The sequence below is a fragment of the Acomys minous genome (genome assembly GCF_964271855.1).
Source record: "Acomys minous genome assembly, chromosome: 16".
In the NCBI taxonomy this organism is placed as follows: domain Eukaryota; kingdom Metazoa; phylum Chordata; class Mammalia; order Rodentia; family Muridae; genus Acomys; species Acomys minous.
In genome coordinates this window covers 43,376,270-43,395,797 of record NC_140498.1, presented here as the reverse complement: position 1 = coordinate 43,395,797, position 19,528 = coordinate 43,376,270, and the positions used below count along the sequence as shown (strand labels likewise).

General features: G+C 46.6%; 1 protein-coding gene across 22 annotated transcripts in view; it reads right to left on the bottom strand.

Moving 5' to 3' along the window:
• Positions 1 to 18,415, bottom strand: part of RBFOX1 (RNA binding fox-1 homolog 1) — a 2,117,065-nt gene extending 2,098,650 nt beyond the window's left edge. For 4 of the 22 annotated variants that reach the window (XM_084764452.1, XM_084764438.1, XM_084764411.1 and 1 more), the window contains exon 1: positions 18,164 to 18,406. In XM_084764452.1, the coding sequence (XP_084620578.1) occupies positions 18,164 to 18,367 (204 nt within the window). In that variant the 5' untranslated portion in view covers positions 18,368 to 18,406. Of the gene's footprint in view, positions 1 to 18,163 lie in introns of all 22 variants that reach the window. The other 18 variants (XM_084764412.1, XM_084764448.1, XM_084764415.1 and 15 more) reach the window with 15 other exon arrangements.
• Positions 18,416 to 19,528: the final 1,113 nt, after the last annotated feature.

The window sequence follows — 19,528 nt, the reverse complement described above, 5'->3', positions numbered from 1 at the left end:
CTTGTTTTCCAAAATGAATTTTCCTTAAGTGGCATGTGCTAAGCTCCAGGCACCAAGATCCCTGCAAAGCTGTGGTTCGCATGGGAGCGTGTGCACATGGCCAGGTACACCCTGCTGCCTGCATGCAGTCACCTAGCCACAGACACACACATAGAGACACACAGACAAACAGACAGACAGACAGACAGACAGACAGACAGACACACACACACACACACACACACACAAAGGCACAGGCATACACCTGGAGAGACAAACTCCAAACTGGGGCACACATAACCATGAACACAGGGCCAAACAGCAGAAAACCCAAATGGTCAAGCTGCAGCTAAGACTGCTTCACAGATTCTTTCCCCTCTGGAAAAGAAAGATGGATTTTTTTTTCCCTCCTTTACTCAAGAAGATAGATTTTCAAAACAAGCGCTTCTCCGTCTACAAGCAGGCTTTACCTCCTGAGCCGCACATATTGATCAGCCTTTTATTGTCAATTTTCTTTTAGTTGAACTGGAGAAAAAATATAATCTAATTATACCCTTCCTGACGGGTGGGAATCAGTCACCCTAAATCTAATTCTACGTGCCTCTGTGATTAAGGTGCTTGATTTGGGCAATGACAGCGCGAGGGCCCTGGCCATGTTTTAATGCAATTAGCATGGAACGCACACATCTGAAGGCGTGAGGTGTCACTGCGGCTGCACTGAGAAGTCGCTGAGTGTGACTGACATCGTTCCAAACTCTCAGGAAACTTGGGGTAGGAGAGGCAGTTGGCACTCGCTGGTCCTTGCTGATATCTTACACTGGCTCTTCAAACCACTGACTCCTGATTGATTTTTTCTATTTTGCAAACCTGTAAAATATATTTAGCTTTACGTTTCTGAAATCAACATAAAGTTGACATTCTTTTTCTTCTTAGCAAGAGGGATGGGTGGATTGATCAATGGTGAAAATGTGGCAAGTGGACATGATGGAGGTTTTATTTAGTTGTGAAGTCAAATGAAACCATTTTTGCAGGAAAATGGATGGAACCAGAGATCGTTGTGTGAAGGGAAAGAAGCCGGACTCAAAAGACAAACATCACATTTTCTCTCACTTATGGATCCTAGATTTTATATAGCTGCATAAAATCATTGACATGAAATAAAAACAGAAGTGAGGCTGTCTGGGAGAAGGGGAAGTAGTGGGAGGGAAAAGGAAAACGGAGGGTGTGGAGGGAGCATTACAGGCAAATTACCCAGCATACTTCAATGAAGATGTCCTCTTAGGGGGCTGGGGAGATGATTCAGTCAGAAAAGCGCAAGCCCCAGGAACCAAGTTCCAATCCCCAGAACCCAATTCAAAAAAAAAAAAAAAAACCTGAGCTGGGTGGTGCACAGCTATAATCCCAGCACCCAACAGATGGAGACAGGAAGACACCTGGAGCTCGCTGGCCGGCCAGCCTAACCTGATCAGCGAACTCCAGACTCAGTGAGAGACCCTGACTCAAATCTAAAGTGAAGCCATTCACGTGGGGCAGACCTGTAGTCCCAGCACCCAGGGAGGCAGAGGCAGGTGGATCTCTGTGAGTTCGAGGCCAGCCTGGTCTACAAAGTGAGCCCAGGACAGCCAGGGCTACACAGAGAGACCCTGTATCTTGAAAAACCAAACAAACAAATAAAACCTAAAGTGAAGAACAACTGAGGATGTCAACCTCTGGCCTGAACATGCAAATAAGCATCAGCACACTCATGCACGCGTGCGCGCGCACACACATACTTTATGAGGCCCATTACCATGAAAATGAGTACATGCCAGTACCCCTATGTACATGGGTGTTTTTCATGCATGTGTCTGTGTACTACATGCATGTCTAGTGCCTGCAGAAGCCATAAGAGTGTGTTAAATACTCCACAATAAGAGTTGCAGACTGTGTGGGTCACTATGTTGGTGCTGGGAATTGAACTAGGGTCCTCTGAGGAGCAGCCAGCTCTCTTAACCACTAAACCATCTCTCGAGCCTCAACAAGAAATATTCAAAAAGTTTTATGCTATCGTTACACACACACACACACACACACACACACACACACACACACACACACAAAGAAAGAAAATCTTCGATCAATATTCACAGTCCTGTAATGTTTTCTCAGTGTCTTTGTTTCCTTACGCCATGAGTATTTGGCACCAAATCAACAGGGACTAAGATGTACCACCTGAGGGAGCGCTGTCCTAAGTAGGCTGAAAAAATAACAAAGAGATAGTGCAGGCCCCTTAGGTGGTGCCCTCGCCACCAGAGCTCAAACTCACAAAACTATTCCCTGCACCCAGCACCTCTCCGTGACTTACAGCCCAGCTCCAACATCCTCTATTTGATCTCCATCCCTTGAAGCCTCCAGACGTAAAGTCCAACCACGTCCTCAGACCCTGCACCCTTCCTGCCTCCTCCCCTCCCAAACCCACTCCTCATGGCCTCGAGTCCCCAGGTCAGCCTGGACCCCTCCATCTGTAACACCCCTAAATGTCATCTTCCTTCCACACTCATGTGCAAGACAGAGAGAAAGAGAGAGAGAGAGAGAGAGAGAGAGAGAGAGAGAGAGAGAGAGAGAGAGGGAGAGGGAGGGAGGGAGGGAGCACACCTGGCTTAACCAGCAGCTGCATGCCTATGATCGCTCAGGCCTATGGGGTATGCTGTGAAGCCTTGCAGCATGAATACACAACTCTGCCCAGTCCCACATGGTGCACCTTCCCTACAGTTCACTCAGTGCCACTTATGATGCTCAATTTTAAGTCTTTTCTACAACACAAGGTCAAAAAAAACCCATCATGCACCCCTTTTTTTTTTTTGAGACAAGATCTTATACATCCCAGTATTTGTTTCTTTTCTGTTGCATACACACACACACACACACACACACACACACACACACACACACGTTTGTTTTACCTACATTTTCATGTCATAGTGCGTTACCGAGGCGAGTCAGGAAAGGAACCTGAAGGCTGGTGTGCCTGCTGTTCCAGGCAGCATTGCCTGTGATCAGGGAACTCACTCACAGCCAAGGCCGGCTGGCTCTAGCAGGCTTCTGCTTTGCTAACTTTCTTAAGACAGTTCAGGCCACCTACCCAGGGAATGGTGCTGCCCACAGTGGGCTGGGCCTCCTGCGTCAGCTAACAACCAAGCCAACCCCTGGAGACTCTCCACTCTGGTCCCTCTGGGGCTGCTTACCAGGGATCTTGACTTCTCAGCTCACCCAAAGATGCAGGTAACTTACCTGTGCTCCCCAGCACAGTGCTCCCCCTCTCCACTCTGGCCACCCCAAGCTGCTTCTTACAGAACCAGTCTGTCTCCTAGGAGTATCACGACTCAGACATGCTGTGCTCCAGTGCGGCCTGGTGACCCTGCCCTGCCTGTGCCTCCCCAAGCCCAAGACCTACGTGACTGCCATAGTGGCTGCCCCTCTTCGCAATTCCACCAACATGGTAACCACCACACCAAAGAAACCACGTAGAAAGGACTTTCCGAAGAGGACTCCATCTGCCCAGGAGTTAGTGCCAACGACTAACAAGTGGGAACTCATGAAACTAAAAAGTTTCTGCATAGCTAAGGAAACAACAAACAGCGAACAGGGAGCCCACAGAGAGGAAGTGTGTCTTTTCCAGCTACACGGCTGACAGAGGGTTAATATCCAGAATACAAAGAGTCAAGAAAATAAAAGACCTGAATTTTTTTAAATGAACTGTGGATCTAAACAGAGGGTTCTCCATAGAGTAAATTTAAAAAAAAATACCTCACAAAATGTTAGTCATTCTTAGCAATTAGGGAAATGCACATTAAAACCCAAGAATTCATTCATCTTACCCCAGTCAGAATAGCTAAGATCAACAAAATAACTGACAAGGATGTTGGGGAAAAGGAAATTCTCATTCATCGAAAGGTGGTGCAGCCACTGTGAAAATCAGTATGGACGGTCCTTAAAAAGCTAAAAACAAATGTACTGTATAACCTAGCTATGTCACTCCACGGCACACGGCCAAGGAACTGGACATCCCACTCCACAGACATGTGCTCAGCCACGTTCATTCCCGCTGTACCCACAACAGCCTGACTGTCCTTCAGCCGATGAGCGGACACTGAACGTGTGGCACAGGCACACCGTGGAAGAGGGCCAAGAAAAATGGAATCCGGAACTTTGCAGGTAAATGGGTGGAACCAGAAAACACTATGTTGAGTGACATCACCCAAACCCAGAAAAAGAAAACCACGTTTTCTCTCATCTGCGGCTCTGAGCTCCAAATCTTCAGATGGGAGGACACATCCTGAAGTAACCACACAAGACTGGAAAGCCAAAGGGGCCGTGTATGTATATGTGTATGTGTATATATATATGAGTATACATATGTGTATGTGAGCATACATGTGTGTTTATGTGTATGTTGTGTATATACATATAGGTTATGTATGTATGTGTGTATACATATGTGTATACATGTGTGTTCATGTGTGTATAAGTGGGGATGTATGTGTGTGTTTATGTATATATGTGTGCGTGTATATTTATGGGTGTATATACATGCATGTTTCTGCCTGTACTTGTATCTATGTGTGTGTTTGTATATTGTGTACATGTATATGTGTGTATATTGTTACATGTATGCATATATGTGTGTATACTTAAGTGTGTTTATGTATATGCGTGTATTTATGTGTTATGTGTGTGTGCGCATATATGTGTGTTTGTATTTGTACATGTTGTGTGTATGTATGTGTGTGCATGTGTATATGTGTGTACATATGTATGTGTGTATATATAAATGTGTATATTGTGTATGTGTAGGCACATGTGTATATATGTATATGTGCATGCATATGTGTATATATTTGTGTGTTTGTCTATATATCTCTGCGTGTATACCTCTGTGTGTATATATAGTGTATGTATACACATGCATGCATAATACATACATACATAGATACATACATACATACATACATGTTGTTTAGGTGAAGTCATGCCACTTGGGATGATAATGCCTCCTGCAAGAGCCACAGACTATAAAATCTCAGTACAGACATGAGAAATCTCCTTTCAAGTTACTTGATAAGGGCTGAGATGTTGCTGGTCAGAGTTGTCCAAGAGACTCCCAAAGCAGCACAGGCAACTGCTGCTGTCCTTGGCTGCATTCCAGAAGCTGAAGGTGAGTCTCTATTGCTGAAGACACCATGCACTTTGAATGCAGAGACTCAGAGGATTCCAACTGGGTCTGGCCTGGAAGCCTCCCCGCGCCCCACCCCACTCCCGCCCCGCCCCCAAGGACTAGCTTCCTCGTTACCAGAAGGTTCTCTGTAAGCTGCCAAGGGAGGGAAACGCTCAAGATTCCTACCCAGCTGTGAACCTATGAACCACAGCAAAGACCACACAGCAAGATAGCTCCAATAGTTGACAAGTCCAAGGGTTCAAATGGAGCCAAGAGTCCACCATGAGGCCAAGGCAGGAGGTCAGCTGGACTCTGGGTAGTGCACAGGTTCCCCATGATACCCCAGCAGCCTAGTGGAAGGACGGTGTTTCCTCCTCTGAGCCATTCCTGATTGTCCTGTCACTGGCCACAGATGGTTGACTGCAAGAAGGAGTGTGCAAGAATCTGCAAGTTGCTCAGAGAAAAATAAAATAAAATGGTACCATCTGGCTGTTAACAAGAGCTTTGGAGACTGGAAGTCGGCAGGCATGCCTAGACAGTCTGGAACTTGGAGGGAAATGACAATATATGTATTGTTACATTACAATAACCCCATTCCCTGCATGTATGTAAACTGCGTGCGTGTGTGTGTGTGTGTGTGTGTGTGTGTGTGTGTGTGTGTGTGTGTGCACTAGATCTGTTTCCTGCTCCCTGTGCCTCCAGCATGAAGACTTAGTCCCTAAGAGCCCAAGCAGAGGGAGGCTATCCTCACTGCACATGTGGAACTGACACGCCTCAGGAGAGGCAAATCATCACACCTCCGTCTCCTCCTGACTGTACAAAGCTTGAACAGCATGCTAACCTGCAGCCTGGCCACAGTGGCAGGAGATACCTGAAACAGGCAAAGCTGGGGCTACCTGCTTCAAGCAGCTTGTAGTCTCTAGGGCTGTGGCTATTTCATGAGCACCTGTATTCATGCTCCCAGTGAACACCAGAGGGGTGCGAAGCTTCTTAACCTAGGACTCACAGGGTACAAGGACCAGCAAGGGCCAGAAGACATGTTTCGGCCTTGGAGGCAGGACCATCTATATCCCAAACTTCCACTGTAGTGGGAAAACAGTGAAAAACAGTACATACATGAATGTATCTAGCTGTGTTTAAATAAAACTTTATTGATCTACACAACTTGGTTGCCAGCTCTGGCCCAAGTGCTGCAGTCTGTCGCTGCTAGAGTATGCTCACCCAGCTTACAGTTGCTCAAATATTTGGAGATGGTATGAGAAGGGCAACGCCTCCCCTCACCATGGGCAGAGGTGAAGCTTTGTGAGGGCACCATATTTTAACATCACATGCTGAGGAACCACCAGGGCAGGACGCTCCACTGAGGTAGGGTTCTCTTCCAAGGGCAAAGGGTGTGGTGGAGAAGAGCAGTGTGGCAGATATAGTATCCTGACTTGGGATAAAGCATTGTACCCCCTCCACACACTGCGAGCAAAGACTCCAGCAAAATGTGGGGTACAGACAAGCAGCCCTTAATATCCAGAGGTTCCAAAAACTCCACCTAATACACAGTAGAAATATTTAAGGGGCTGGGGAGATTTCTCAGTGCTTGAAGGAATTGCTGAAAAGTGTGGATCCCCAGAAACCTTAAGAGGTAGAGCCAAGGGATCTCCCCCGAGCAAGCTAGCCAGTGAAACTAGCCCTATCAATGAGCTCTGGGTTTAATTGAAAGACCCTGGCTCGGTGAATAAAATGGAAGATCAGTCCCAACATCAACCTGAAGCCTCCACAGACACACGCATACACATGGAGCCACTTACATGCAAAAGATCATGCATACACACATGCACAACACACACAAAAATGCAAAAAGGAAAAAATACAAAAAAGATCATTTCTGCACAAAACATGTGTAGATGTTTTTGTTGTTAAGCCCTGGACAGCACAGTGTAGCCACTGTTAGGACACAGCACCGTAATAGGTACTGTAAGTCACCTACGGACGGCTGGGAGTCTACAGAAGGGTGGGTCGCACACAAATACCACATCATTTTATGGAAGGGACATCTAAGGAGTCTGGTGTCTGTGATGGGGCCAGAAACAGTGAAATGGTCCCAGCTTTAAGAGATGGGAGATCTTAGACCGCACATCAATGGCTTACAACTCAGCACTGGGGCAGGAAGATTGCTGTGAGTTCAAAACTAGAATGCGCGCGCACGCGCGTGCGCACACACACACACACACACACACACACACACACACACACAGCATCAAAAGCCATTTACACAGGCATTCGCCTATAGTCCATATCACCACAGCCCAGCAGCACACAGCAGCTGCCACTGAAGCAGGCACTGATCAAATATTTCTGAAATCAGCACAGCTGGAGCCAGCACAAGCCACTCCCTATAACCTCAGCAGGTACCAAGAGGTGTGTACCTTCAGAAGGGACTAACAGTAGTGATATATACCCCAAAACTCTTTCTGTTCCAGCTCAAATGAATATCCCTGCACTGTGCTTAGGACTGACCCCAAACTTCTGTCCTTTGGGAAACATATGAACTCCTTTCTGATTCCCACTTCTGCACTGTACCCCACAGAACCTTGCTGTACAAACTGCAGCACGCTATGTTCCAGTGGGTGGCCATGTCTCCAAGTAAGCCCAAGACAGCATTGCCAAGGAGAAATTTCCATCTCAGGGAGACCGTTTCCCTGGGGAAGTCCACGGTGCTCAGATGGGGATCCAGAACCCAGGCATGGTCCTAACTCTGTGTCACTAGCTAGTTCTGGAAGATTCCAGCATGGAAGTGAACACTGAGCAGCACCTGCTCTGCCCTTCCATATCCCTGCCCCCTGGAATCCCAGCAGGCAATCTGGAGACCAAGGAGCCTCAAGCAGAAGATAGAGGTGCTACCTGAATCTTCCAGAAGGTTGACATGGGCAGGAACCTCCTTTGTACCCTGTCAGTGGATCTGAGAAGGGTAGCAGAGTTGGAATCACCCACATAGTGTTAAATAAAAATACAATGAAATGAAATGAAATTCTGGGCCATCCAGACGGCTCAGCAGATAAAGGTGCCAACCACTAAGTTCAGTCTCCAGGGCCCACATGATAGGAGAGAAATGGGTCATAAAAGTTTCTTCAGACTTCCACATGTATACTATGGCAAACATGTTCTCTGTCTCTGTCTCTCTGTCTCTGTCTCTCTGTCTCTCTCTCTGTCTCTGTCTCTCTCTCTCTCTCTCTCTCTCTCTCTCTCTCTCTCTCTCTCTCTCTCTCTCTCTCTCTCTTGCCACACCATGCACCAAGCATGTCCCATTCTTCTATGACTAGCTCAGGCCCCACATCTCCTTCCTCTGAGGTATCTAATTACCTTTGCTTAAACCAGAAGGAAACTGATGGCCATGGCAATCCAGTAAGCTTCTCAATGCCACACAGCCAAGAGGCACAACAGAGGCTGACACTCAGCATGCCCCTTTGTGGGCCTCTGTCCCTGACACGACACAGGCATTGAAATCAGAGGTCCTCACGAGACTGAGGCTCTTGGTGTTCCCTCTGGGGCACATGAGGGCCCTCAGCTTGAGAAGATAAGAGAGGTTACCAATTGTTGGGGCATTCTACTCTGTGGTATAGTTGTCCAGGCGTCTGTAATCAATCCTTCAGCCATGCTCCTGTAAATAACATCAAATAAGTTTTTTGCTTCACCAGACTGGACTTGGTGAAACTATTTGTCTTGTCTGTGGCTGCCTTCTCTGTCTGGGGTGCATGGGAACAGGCTTCCCAGGAGAAGTCAGGCAGTAGCTCTCTAAGCACATTCATAAGTATAGACCTGCTGGCCCGGGTCAATGGAAGAGCACTTGCCTAGAAAATGCTAAATGTCTCCCCTCAGACTGGCATTTGAATACTCGAGCCCCATTGGTGCAGCCAGTAAGGAGGTGTGTCTCTTCTGGAAGAGGCTTGTCACTGGAGGTGGGCTCTGAGAGTTTTAAAAGTCTTGTGCTATTCTAATGAACTCTCTCTCTCTCTCTCTCTCTCTCTCTCTCTCTCTCTCTCTCTCTCTCTTTCACAAGCTTGCTTTACATTTTGAAGATGTAAATGCTTAGATTTCTGGTCCAGCCACCATGGCTTTACTCCACCATCATGGGCTTCTATCCATCTGGAGCCATTAGCCCTTCCTTCTATAAGTTGCCTTGGCCACAGAAACAGAAGAGTAACTAATGCATGGAAGTTCTGGGTGACATCTCCCCAGCAGAGCAGAAACAAAATAGACAACACAAACTGAGGAGACGGTGCTATCAGTAATGTACTCACCTTGGACCTGAGTTTATCTCAAAAGGGAGGGGGGCATGGAGGGACGGCTCAGCAGTTAAAGAGCAATGATTACTTATCATTTATTTATCATTGATCATTAATATCTTGAGGGACTCAACTCTCCAATAGAGAGGCACAGGCTAACAGAAGAGATATGTAAACAAGACCCAACACTCTGCTGCACACAAGAAACACACCTCAGAAACAGCAATAGATATTACCTCAGAGTAAAGGTCTGGAAAAAGAAAAAAGGTTTTCCAAGTAAACAGACCCAAGAAGCAAGCCGGAGTTACCATCTTAATATCTAATAAAATAGACTTTCAACAAAAATTAATCAAAAGAGCTGGAGAAGGAAACTTCATACTCATCAAAGGAAATATCTAGCAAGATGATATCTCAATCCAGAACATCAATATCCCAAATATACAGGCACCCACATCTGTAAAAGAAGCATTATTAACGCTTAACTCACACATCGATCCCCACACATTAATAATGGGAGACCTTCAACATACATTCTCACCAATGGAAAGGTCATTCAGAGAGAAACTAAATAGAGAAATGAACTAACATGTCATGAACCAAATGGACCTAATAGATATCTACAGAGCTTATCACCCAAACACAAAAGAATATACCTTCTTCTCAGTATCACATGGAACCTTCTCCAAAATTGGCCATATAATCGGACACAAAGCATACCTCAACCAAATACAAGAAAACTTAATTAACCCATTGTACTTTATCAGATCACCAAAGATTAAAGCTGGACTTCAACAACAACAGAAATGTTTTTAAAAGCCTACACACTCATGAAAAGTGAACAACTCTCTACTCAATGGCTACTGGATCAGGGAAAAAATAAAGAAAGAAATTAAAGACCTCCTAAAGTTCAATGAAAATGAGGCACAGCATACCCAAACTTATGAGACACAATGAACATAGTGCTAAGAGAAAAGCTCATAGCACTAAGCACCTTCATAAAGAAATCGGAGAGATCCCATACTAGCAACTTAACAACACACCTGAAAGTTCTAGATTAAAAAAAGAAGCAAATACACTAAGGAGAAGACAGAAGAAATAATCAAAGCCAGGGTTGAAGTCAATAAATCAGAAAATGAGAGAACAATACCAAGAAATCAATGAAACCAAGAGCTGATTTTTTGAGAAAATCAACAAGTAGACAAACCGTTAGCCAAACTAACTAAAAGGCAAAGAGACAATATCCAAATCAACAAAATCAGAAATGAAAAGGGAGATGTAACAATGGACACTGAAAAAATCCAAAGAAACATTAGGTCTTACTTCAAAAGCCTGTACCTACAGAATTGGAAACTCTAAATGAAATGGACAATTTTCTTTATAGATTGCATTTACCAAAGTTAAATGGAAATCAGGTTTTTTAAAAGAGTTAAATTGACCTATAACCCCTAAGAAAATAGAAGCAGGCATTAAAAGTCTCTCATTAAAAAAAAAAAAAAAAAGAGCTCAGGGTCAGATGGTTTTGGTGCAGAATTCTACCAGACCTTCAAATAAGAGCTAATACCAACACTCCTCAAACTATTTCACAAAATGGAAACTAAAGGAACATTGCCAAGCTCATTCTATGAGGCCACAATCACCCTGACACTAAAACTGCACAAAGACCCAGAAAAGAAAGAGAATTTCAGACCAATTTCCCTCATGAGCACTGATGTAAAAATACTCAAAAAAAAAAAAAAGCACTCACAAACCAAATCCAAGAACACATCAAAAATATCATCCACCATGACCAAGTAGGATTCATCCAAGGCATACAGAAATCCATTAATGTAATCCACCATATAAATAAACTGAAAGAAAAAAAACACATGATCATCTCATTACATGCCAAAGAAGCGTTCAACAAAATCCAGCACACCTTCATGTTAAAAGTCTTGGAAAGATCAGAGACACAAGGCACATACTTAAACACAATAAAGGCAATGTACAGCAAGCCTACAGCCAGCATCAAATTAAATGGGGAGAAACTTAAAACAATTCCACTGATATCAGGGACAAGACAAGGCTGTCCACTCTCTCCATATCTCTTCAATATAGTATTTGACGTTCTATCTAGAGCAATAAGACAACTAAAGGGGATCAAGGGGATGCAAATAGGAATGGAAGAAATCTAAGTATCACTATTACCAAATGATATGATAGTATACATAAATGACCCCAAAAATTCTGCCCCAGAACTCCTACAGCTGATAAACACCTTCAGCAAAGTGGCTGAATACAAAATTAACTCAAAAAGTCAGTAGCCCTTGTGTATACAAACAACAAACAGGCTAAGAAAAAAATTGGGGAAGCTACACCCTTAACAATGGCCACAAAAATATGAAGTATCTTGGTGAAACTCTAACCAAGAAAGTCAAAGACCTGTAGTACAAGAACTTCAAGTCTCTGAAGAAGATATGAGAAGATGGGAAGATCTCCCAAGCTCATGGATTAATAGGATTAACACAGTAAAATGGCCATCTTACCAAAAGCAATCTACAGGTTCAATGTAATTCCCATCAAAATGCCAACACAATTTTTTACAGACCTTGAAAGAACAATTTTAAACTTTATATGGAAAAGAAAAACAGAATGCTAAAGCAATCCTGTACAATAAAAGAACTTCTGGAAGTATCTTCATCCCTGATTTCAAGCTGTACTACAGAGCAATAGTAATTTAAAAAAAACTGCATGGTACTGGCATAGAAAGAGACTGATCAATCAATGGCATGGAATTTAAGACCCAGAAATAAACCCACACACTACAGACCCTTGATTTGTGGCAAGGAGCCAAAACCATACAATGGGGGGGAAAAGCATCTTCAATAAATGGTGCTGGTCTAACTTGATGTACAACATGTAGAAAAATGCAACAAGGTCCATATTTATCACCCTGCACAAAACTCAAGTCCAAGAGGATCAAAGACCTCAACATAAAACCAGACACACTAAATCTATTAGAAGAGAAAGTGGGGCTCAGCCTCAAACTCTTCCTAGGAACAACTTCCTAAACAGAACCCCAACAGCTCAGGATCTAAGATCAGCAATTAATAAGTTGAACCTCATGAAACTGAATATCTTCTGTGAAGCAAAGGACACTGTCAATAGGACAAAATGGCAGCCTACAGATTGCAAAAAGCTCTTCATCAGTCCTACATCTGACAAAGGACTAAAATCCAAAATATATAAAGAACTCAAGAAATTAAACACCAACAAAACAAATAACCCAATTTAAAAATGGGCCACAGGGCTAAACAGAGAATTCTCAGCAGAGGAATGGCACTTAAAGAAATGCTCAATGTCCTTAGTCATGAGGGAAATGCAAATTAAAACAACTCTCGGATTCCATTTTACACCTATTGGAACGGCTAAGATAAAAAACTCAAGTGACAGTACATTCTGGCGAAGATGTGGAGGAAAGGGGAGACCCCTCCATTGTTGGTGGGAGCACAAATTTGTACAACCACTTTGGAAATCAACCTGGCACTTTCTCAGAAAATTGGGACTAGGTCTACCTCAAGACCCAGCTATACCACTCCTGGGCATACACTCAGAAGATGCTCCACCACGCAACAACAACATTTGTTCAACTATGTTCAGCTTATTTGTAATAGCCTGAATCTAGAAACAATCTGGATGTCCCTCATCCAGAAAAAAATGGATAAAGAAAATTGTGACACACAATGGAATACTACTCTGCTATTAAAAACAAAGAAATCATGGGATTTGTAGGCAAGTGGGTGGAACTAGAAAAGATCATCCTGAATGAGGTAACCCAGACCCAGGAAGACACACATGGTATGTACTCACTTACCAGCAGATTTTAGCCATATAATACAGGGTAAACATACTACAATGCACAGACCAAAGAAGATAAGTAGCAAGGAGGACCCAAGGGAGGATGCTTAAATCTCACTCTGAAGGGGAAAGAGAATAGACAGTGGAAGCGAGTGAAGAGAGGAAATAAGATAGGAGAAGGAGGGCAGAGGGAAATGGGGGTGGCGATCAGACCTGGGGAGAGTGGGAGGACAGAGGGCCCTGCAGAGAGAAGAGAAGCCATGGGTGGGGGCTTCTCTGTGACACGCTAGAGACCTACAGGAGGCTTACAGGCGGCTCCTAGGAGAATATGGGAGTGGCTATAGCTGAGACTCGTGGTTGCAGGGGTCATGGAGACTGAAGAAGACATCCTCTAACTAGACTGGACTCCTACCCACCCACAAAAACCTTGACCCGCAGTTTACCTTGCCTACAAGATGTGCGGGGATAACGATACGGCAGAGACTGAAGGGATGTTCAACCAATGCCTGGCCCAACCTGAGACCCACCCCACGGAAGAGAGCCAACCCTGACACTATTAATGACACTCTGCTATGCTTGCAGACAGGATCCTAGCATAGCTGTCCTCTGAGAGGCTCCACACAGCAACAGATCAAAACAGATGCTGAGACTCACAGCCAAACACTAGGCAAAGCTTAGGGAGTAGAAAAGTTAGGGGAGGGATAGAAGAATCTGGAGGGGACAGAAACTCCACTAGAAGACCAACAGAGCCAACTAACCAGGGCCCAGTGGGGCTTGTGGAGACTGAAGCACCATCCAAGGACCACGCATGGACTGGACCTAGCCCCCTACATAGATGTAGCCAATGAGCAGCCCAGGATTCATGTGGGTCCCCTAGTAAGAGGAACAAGGGCTGTCTCTGACATGGACTCTGTTGCCTGCTTTTTGATCACTTCCCCTTGGCAGGGCTGTCTCACCCAGGCCACAGGGGAAGGGGATGTGTTTAGTCCTGATGCACACCAATGCTGGGGTGGGTTGAGGGGCTCCCCTTTTCTGAAGAATAAGGGGGGGGATAAGAGGAAGAGAGAGGGAGGGTAGCAGCAGGAGAAGAGGGAGGGGGCTACAATCAAGAAGTAAAGTTAGTAAATAAATAAATAAATTTTTAAAAGAGAACAGAAAGAAGAAATATGCACAAATACATTGAGTGCTCACATACACTGAAATAAGTGAAAGCAAGCCAATAGCCTTCAACTGCCTTCATTCCTTGGGAGGCTGTTCACAAAGACGGAGACATTCTGGCTGTCACCTGGGCAGAGTTCAGGTCCAGCCCTGCTCACGTAGCAGCTCAGGACATCCCTGTCACCTCCACTACAAGCAGTCTGGATCTCCACCCAGAAGCAAACTGAAGGAGTCCATGTGGCCCAGTACCAACAAAGACAATGCCTTAGTTAGGCTTTCTGCTGCTGTGATAGAACACTGTGACCAAAAGGAACTTGGGGGTGAAAGGGTTTGTTTCAGCTTGCAAGCCAAGTCTCCATCACTGAGAGAAGTCAGGGCAGGCACTCGAGGCAGGAACTGAAGCAGAGACCCTAGAGGAACACTGCCTGCTGGCTTGTCCCCCATGGCTTGCTCAGGCTCCTTTCTTATACAAAGCATGACCACCTGCCCAGGGGTCGCCCACAGAGGGCTGGGCTCTTCCCCACCAATCACTAATCAAGAAAATGACCTGCACTACAGGGAATCTGGTGGCTATACTTTCTCAATTGAAGTTTTTCTTCCCAGATAATTCTATCTTGTATCAAGATGACAAAAAGAAGGAAAAAAAGATTTGGGCGAGGAGTGCCTCAGTGACAACTCAGCTCCACCAAGTGGACTGCCTGGTGTTGAAGAAGTCAAAGCAGGTAAGCAATTCCCTGGAGAGGTTTTTCTCCCCTCCTGGAAGAACCGTGGGTTGCAAATCACTCTGGGATCCCTCCCTAGGGTTAGAGGATGCAAAAGAAACCATGCGACTTCTGACCCCAAGAGGCAGTCAGCAGTATTTTTCTTTCTGAGGCTGGCTTGTGTGGATTCTAGATTTTAATAGTTATTTATGTATGTATGTAAGGGCAGGTGCGGGAATAGGTCATAAAACTAAAAAGTGACCGTGAAAGGAGGAAAGAGGTGGTGAGGAAAGGAAGGGAGGGCAATAGAATACAAATAACAAGAAAGCAGAAAAAAGGGGGACAGGATAAAATGGCAGGATGGGGAAGAAGAGGAAAAAGGGATTTTAGTGTGGTGTGGGGTGTGTGTGTGTCTCTGTGTGTGTGTGTGTGTGTGTGTGTGTGTGTGTGTGTGTCTGTGTCTGTGTGTGTGTGTTTGAAAATGCCATAATGACACCTAATACTTTATATGCTAACTTTAACGTAAAAATATAAAAAATATTATTTGGAATAAATGGAAGGAGAATGAATAAAATGAGGAAAGGGAGAGCTTAGAAATAAGAAGTCCTCTCCAGAGCACCCCAGCAAGATGTCACATTCAGGGAGGCCTAGAGTTCTGGTGTGTCCCCCTAAAAATGATCTTTAGCAAGCAGCCAACCCTCTAGCCCAAAAACAAAAGCACAGCCAGGGAACCAGTCAGAGGAATAGCAAGGCATAGCGAAGCCTCTGCCACCAGATCACCGGGAGCAGGGATGAGAAGGGACATTTTATTCTTTAAAAAAACAAAAAACAAAAAACAAACAAAAAAAAACCTGTCTGGATATAGCCTGATGGCCCAGCAGCTTTGCAGAGAAGAGTCCACAGTGACCTGTCACTAAGGAACAAGAAGTGCTGTGACACTTTCAACAAGCTAACAGTCACTAAAAACACCCAGGGAAGGGTGCTGTGCTCTGCCTGACCCGTTCTCCGGGTGCCATGGGTAGAGACAAGGACTCTGCTCCCCCAGGGAGAGGCCATCTCTCCTCACCAACCCCTCAGTCTCTGCTTCCCATCCCCTATGTGTACACACACACACACACACACACACACACACACACACACACACCTGCCCCAGCCTGTGCGCACTCCCTGGATGATTGGATGACACAAGGAAGAAGGATTTGGCAGGTGTTACAAGCAACCCTGGGCTCTGGGCAATCTTTAAACTGAAAAGCAGCAGTGTTTGCACTGGGGGCCACAGGACCCCTTAAACGCAGCCTTACGGCCAGGCCAGGGAAGACCATTTCTGTCTAGTTCCCGCATACGCTTCAAACCTATACCACGGGGCTCCTGCTCCCCACACTCCATTCCAGAGGCTCAGTGGGGCTCCTGTCTTTGTAAATTTCACTCAAATACATAGAATTCTTGTAACCTTCAGAAAAGCACTCAATGGGGACATGCTGACGCCCCACCAGGAGCTAGCTCCTTGTGGTGAATGTCGGCACCAAAGCACATGACTGAGCACACTGTGTACCAGAGCCGCTCAAAATGCTTCACTTGATCTCGGGAACATCACCACCACGAAGCTGGACCTATTGGCACATCCGTTTTGCCAAGCAAGATGCCACAGCTCAGAGAAGTTAAGTAACTTGCCCAAGGACACTCAGCTAAGGGCAGGCAGAATATGCACTCAGACTTGACATCTCGGCACTCAGCTGCTCTGGGTCACTTCCGTTGATTCTGGAAGCCCGGTCTTTAACAGAATTCTGTACCAGAGACGAAGGAAGGCAGGGGAAGGAGAAGCTCCCAGCAACCAAAGTGTCGTGATACCTCACTGCACTGTGCTTGGGGCCAGGCATTTCATCGCACTTCCTTCCAGCCCCTCCCACCATGTGGCCCAGAAAATCTTCCCCTAAGGATCTTCTTCCCCTGGAATCTCAGAGGCCGTTCGCCCGGCCCCTGTGGGTTCCTGGCCCCCTTCAGAATGCAGTAGCATCTATGGAGAGATGTAAGCATCGATACAAGAGGCTTCAGAAGTTCCTAAGAGCGTCCCGGTGCCTGAGCCACTGAGCTTCGAGGTGGCCAGCTGCCATCCAAATGACTCAGGAGGAAGGGACCGCTCCCTGGAGGGGCTCGTCAGCAACTCATCAAATTGATAAGACAAGCTCAGCCAAGCAAACATGGGGGGAGCGAAAGAGTTCAACCCTACTAAACCATTAAAAACAGCCTCAGCAAGGACAGCGGCCTCCAGGTATGTACCTCCCAGAGCAAGGTCTGTCCGTTCACACCTGGGAGAGAGTCCAGAGAGGGAGCTCCCGTTCATGGCCCCAGAAACAGCATACCACAAAGGCACCCTTGGCTGGTAGGGACAGAGCCTGGCACAAGTGCCAGCGGATTCCGAGAACTTTGCCTGGCTGCCCCCCTCTGTGGAGCTAGGGAGAGGAATGTGGGCGCTGGGGTGGAAGCCATGTGCCTCTTGTCCACACTTCCCAAAAGACTTGGAAAGGACAAGAGAGCAGGAAGGTGCAGGGCTGGGGACTGGTACACACTGACTGCGGTCCTAGGCTGAGCACCGCAAGGCATAATGAGCCTGGTGCTCCTTATGTCCCCACTGGAGACCCTCCCCAAAGGGACAGTTTCTCGGAGAGACAGTGAAGTCTCAGAGGCACCCCAACAGCCCTGGCCAGAATGGGGTGTCTGTCCAGGGCTGTTTAAAGCAACCCACATTTTTTCCTTCTGGGGGCCTCCCTCTCCAGCTTTAGGCAAGCCACAGAGTCCAGCTGGGTCTGCTCCCCACCAGCCACACCTTGTGGGCTTATTAGGAAATCAACAACACATAAACACAGACAGTTCCTGCCACCAAGCATCCCCGGGCGGTCCCTCCAAGCAAACACAATGCGCCTGCAGGAGTTGCTGTCCAGTTACCAACTTCACCTAGGCGATGGCCAAGCATCCCTAGACTACCACAGCCCTGACCCACGTCTCAGCTGCCCAGGCTCACTTACACTTCTGCCTTCACCACCTGTGTGGGTGGCGAGCTCGTCCGGGGTTGGACACGGTGCCGCGGCTCCGTCCTGGGGCTCGCTTCCCGCTCGCAGCCCCAGCCTCAACCTCTTCTGCTCCGGAGCATCGTCCTCCCTCCTCTGCCGGCCCTCCCTGCCTCCTCGCAGCTTGCCTGCATCTTCCGGGCTGCCTGGGGGGCTGGCCATAGCTCCAGGTGGGGGCTGTCGGTTCCTGCTCTTGGGGACGAGGAAAGAAGCAGGCGCCTCCCGCTGCAAGCGGCCTCGCGGTGGCAGTGGGGCTTCTGCGCTCGCTCGGGCTCGGGGTCCGAGCCGGGCATCTCTCTGCAGCTCTGCTGGCTCGCCTCCTCCCTCTGCTGGCCGTCACAGGCACTGCGGGTGGACGGGTCAAGCCAGTGCGCCCAAATCCATTGAGGGAAAGCCATATCTCCAACCAAGTCACACAGATGCCCTGGGAAGGGAAGCAGAAGACAGCTGCCCAGAGGCTAAGAGAGACTGGCCGGCACAATCCGATGGTCTCTACAGTCAGCATCAAGTCCTTCTTTTGAAGCACCAGAAACCTGGCAGAAACCTGTGAGTGGATCACAGGACAAGGGCATGGCTCAGTGGAAAACGCGCTTGCAGCACTGAGGACCTGAGCATGCTCCCCCAAACCCACACCAAGCCAGGCACAGCGGTGTGCTCCTGTGACCCCAGCATTCCTGCAGTGAGATGGGAGATTAAAACAGGAAACTCCAGAGAGGGCCGGCTAGGCTGGCAAATGCTGTAGGGAACAAGAGGTCCTGTCTCAAACGCGATGGAAGGCAAGAACTGACACCAAGGTTGTCCTCTGATCGCCACATGCATGCCATTGTACCCCCATGCCTGCTCTTACACATAAACTTGTGTACACACACATACGCACACGAGAGAGAGAGAGAGAGAGAGAGAGAGAGAGAGAGAGAGAGAGAGAGAGTAAGTTAGGCTTTGGTTCAAGCTGAATACCACTGGCCTTCCTAGAGATGCACCCCACAGCTGACGTGAGCTACCTTCTTCTTGACTAAACTCCGTAAGGACAAAGGCTGTACGCTCATTCATTCTTGTTCTTGTTTCTTAACTAATAGATTTTTTTTTTTGAGACAGGATCTCCTGATTTCATCCAGGAAGCCCTTGACCTCACAATCTTCCTGCACCATACCCAGAACACAAGACTATGTTCAAAGTCATTTCAGGTACACAGAAAAATGAGCAGTGACATTTTTGCCCCCCCCCCTTTTTTTCCCTCACTCCCTAACCTTGTCACTCACTGTAGCTTCAGGGTAGTATTTTGTAACACTGTGAGCCAATATTGATATATTGTTTTAAGGAAAG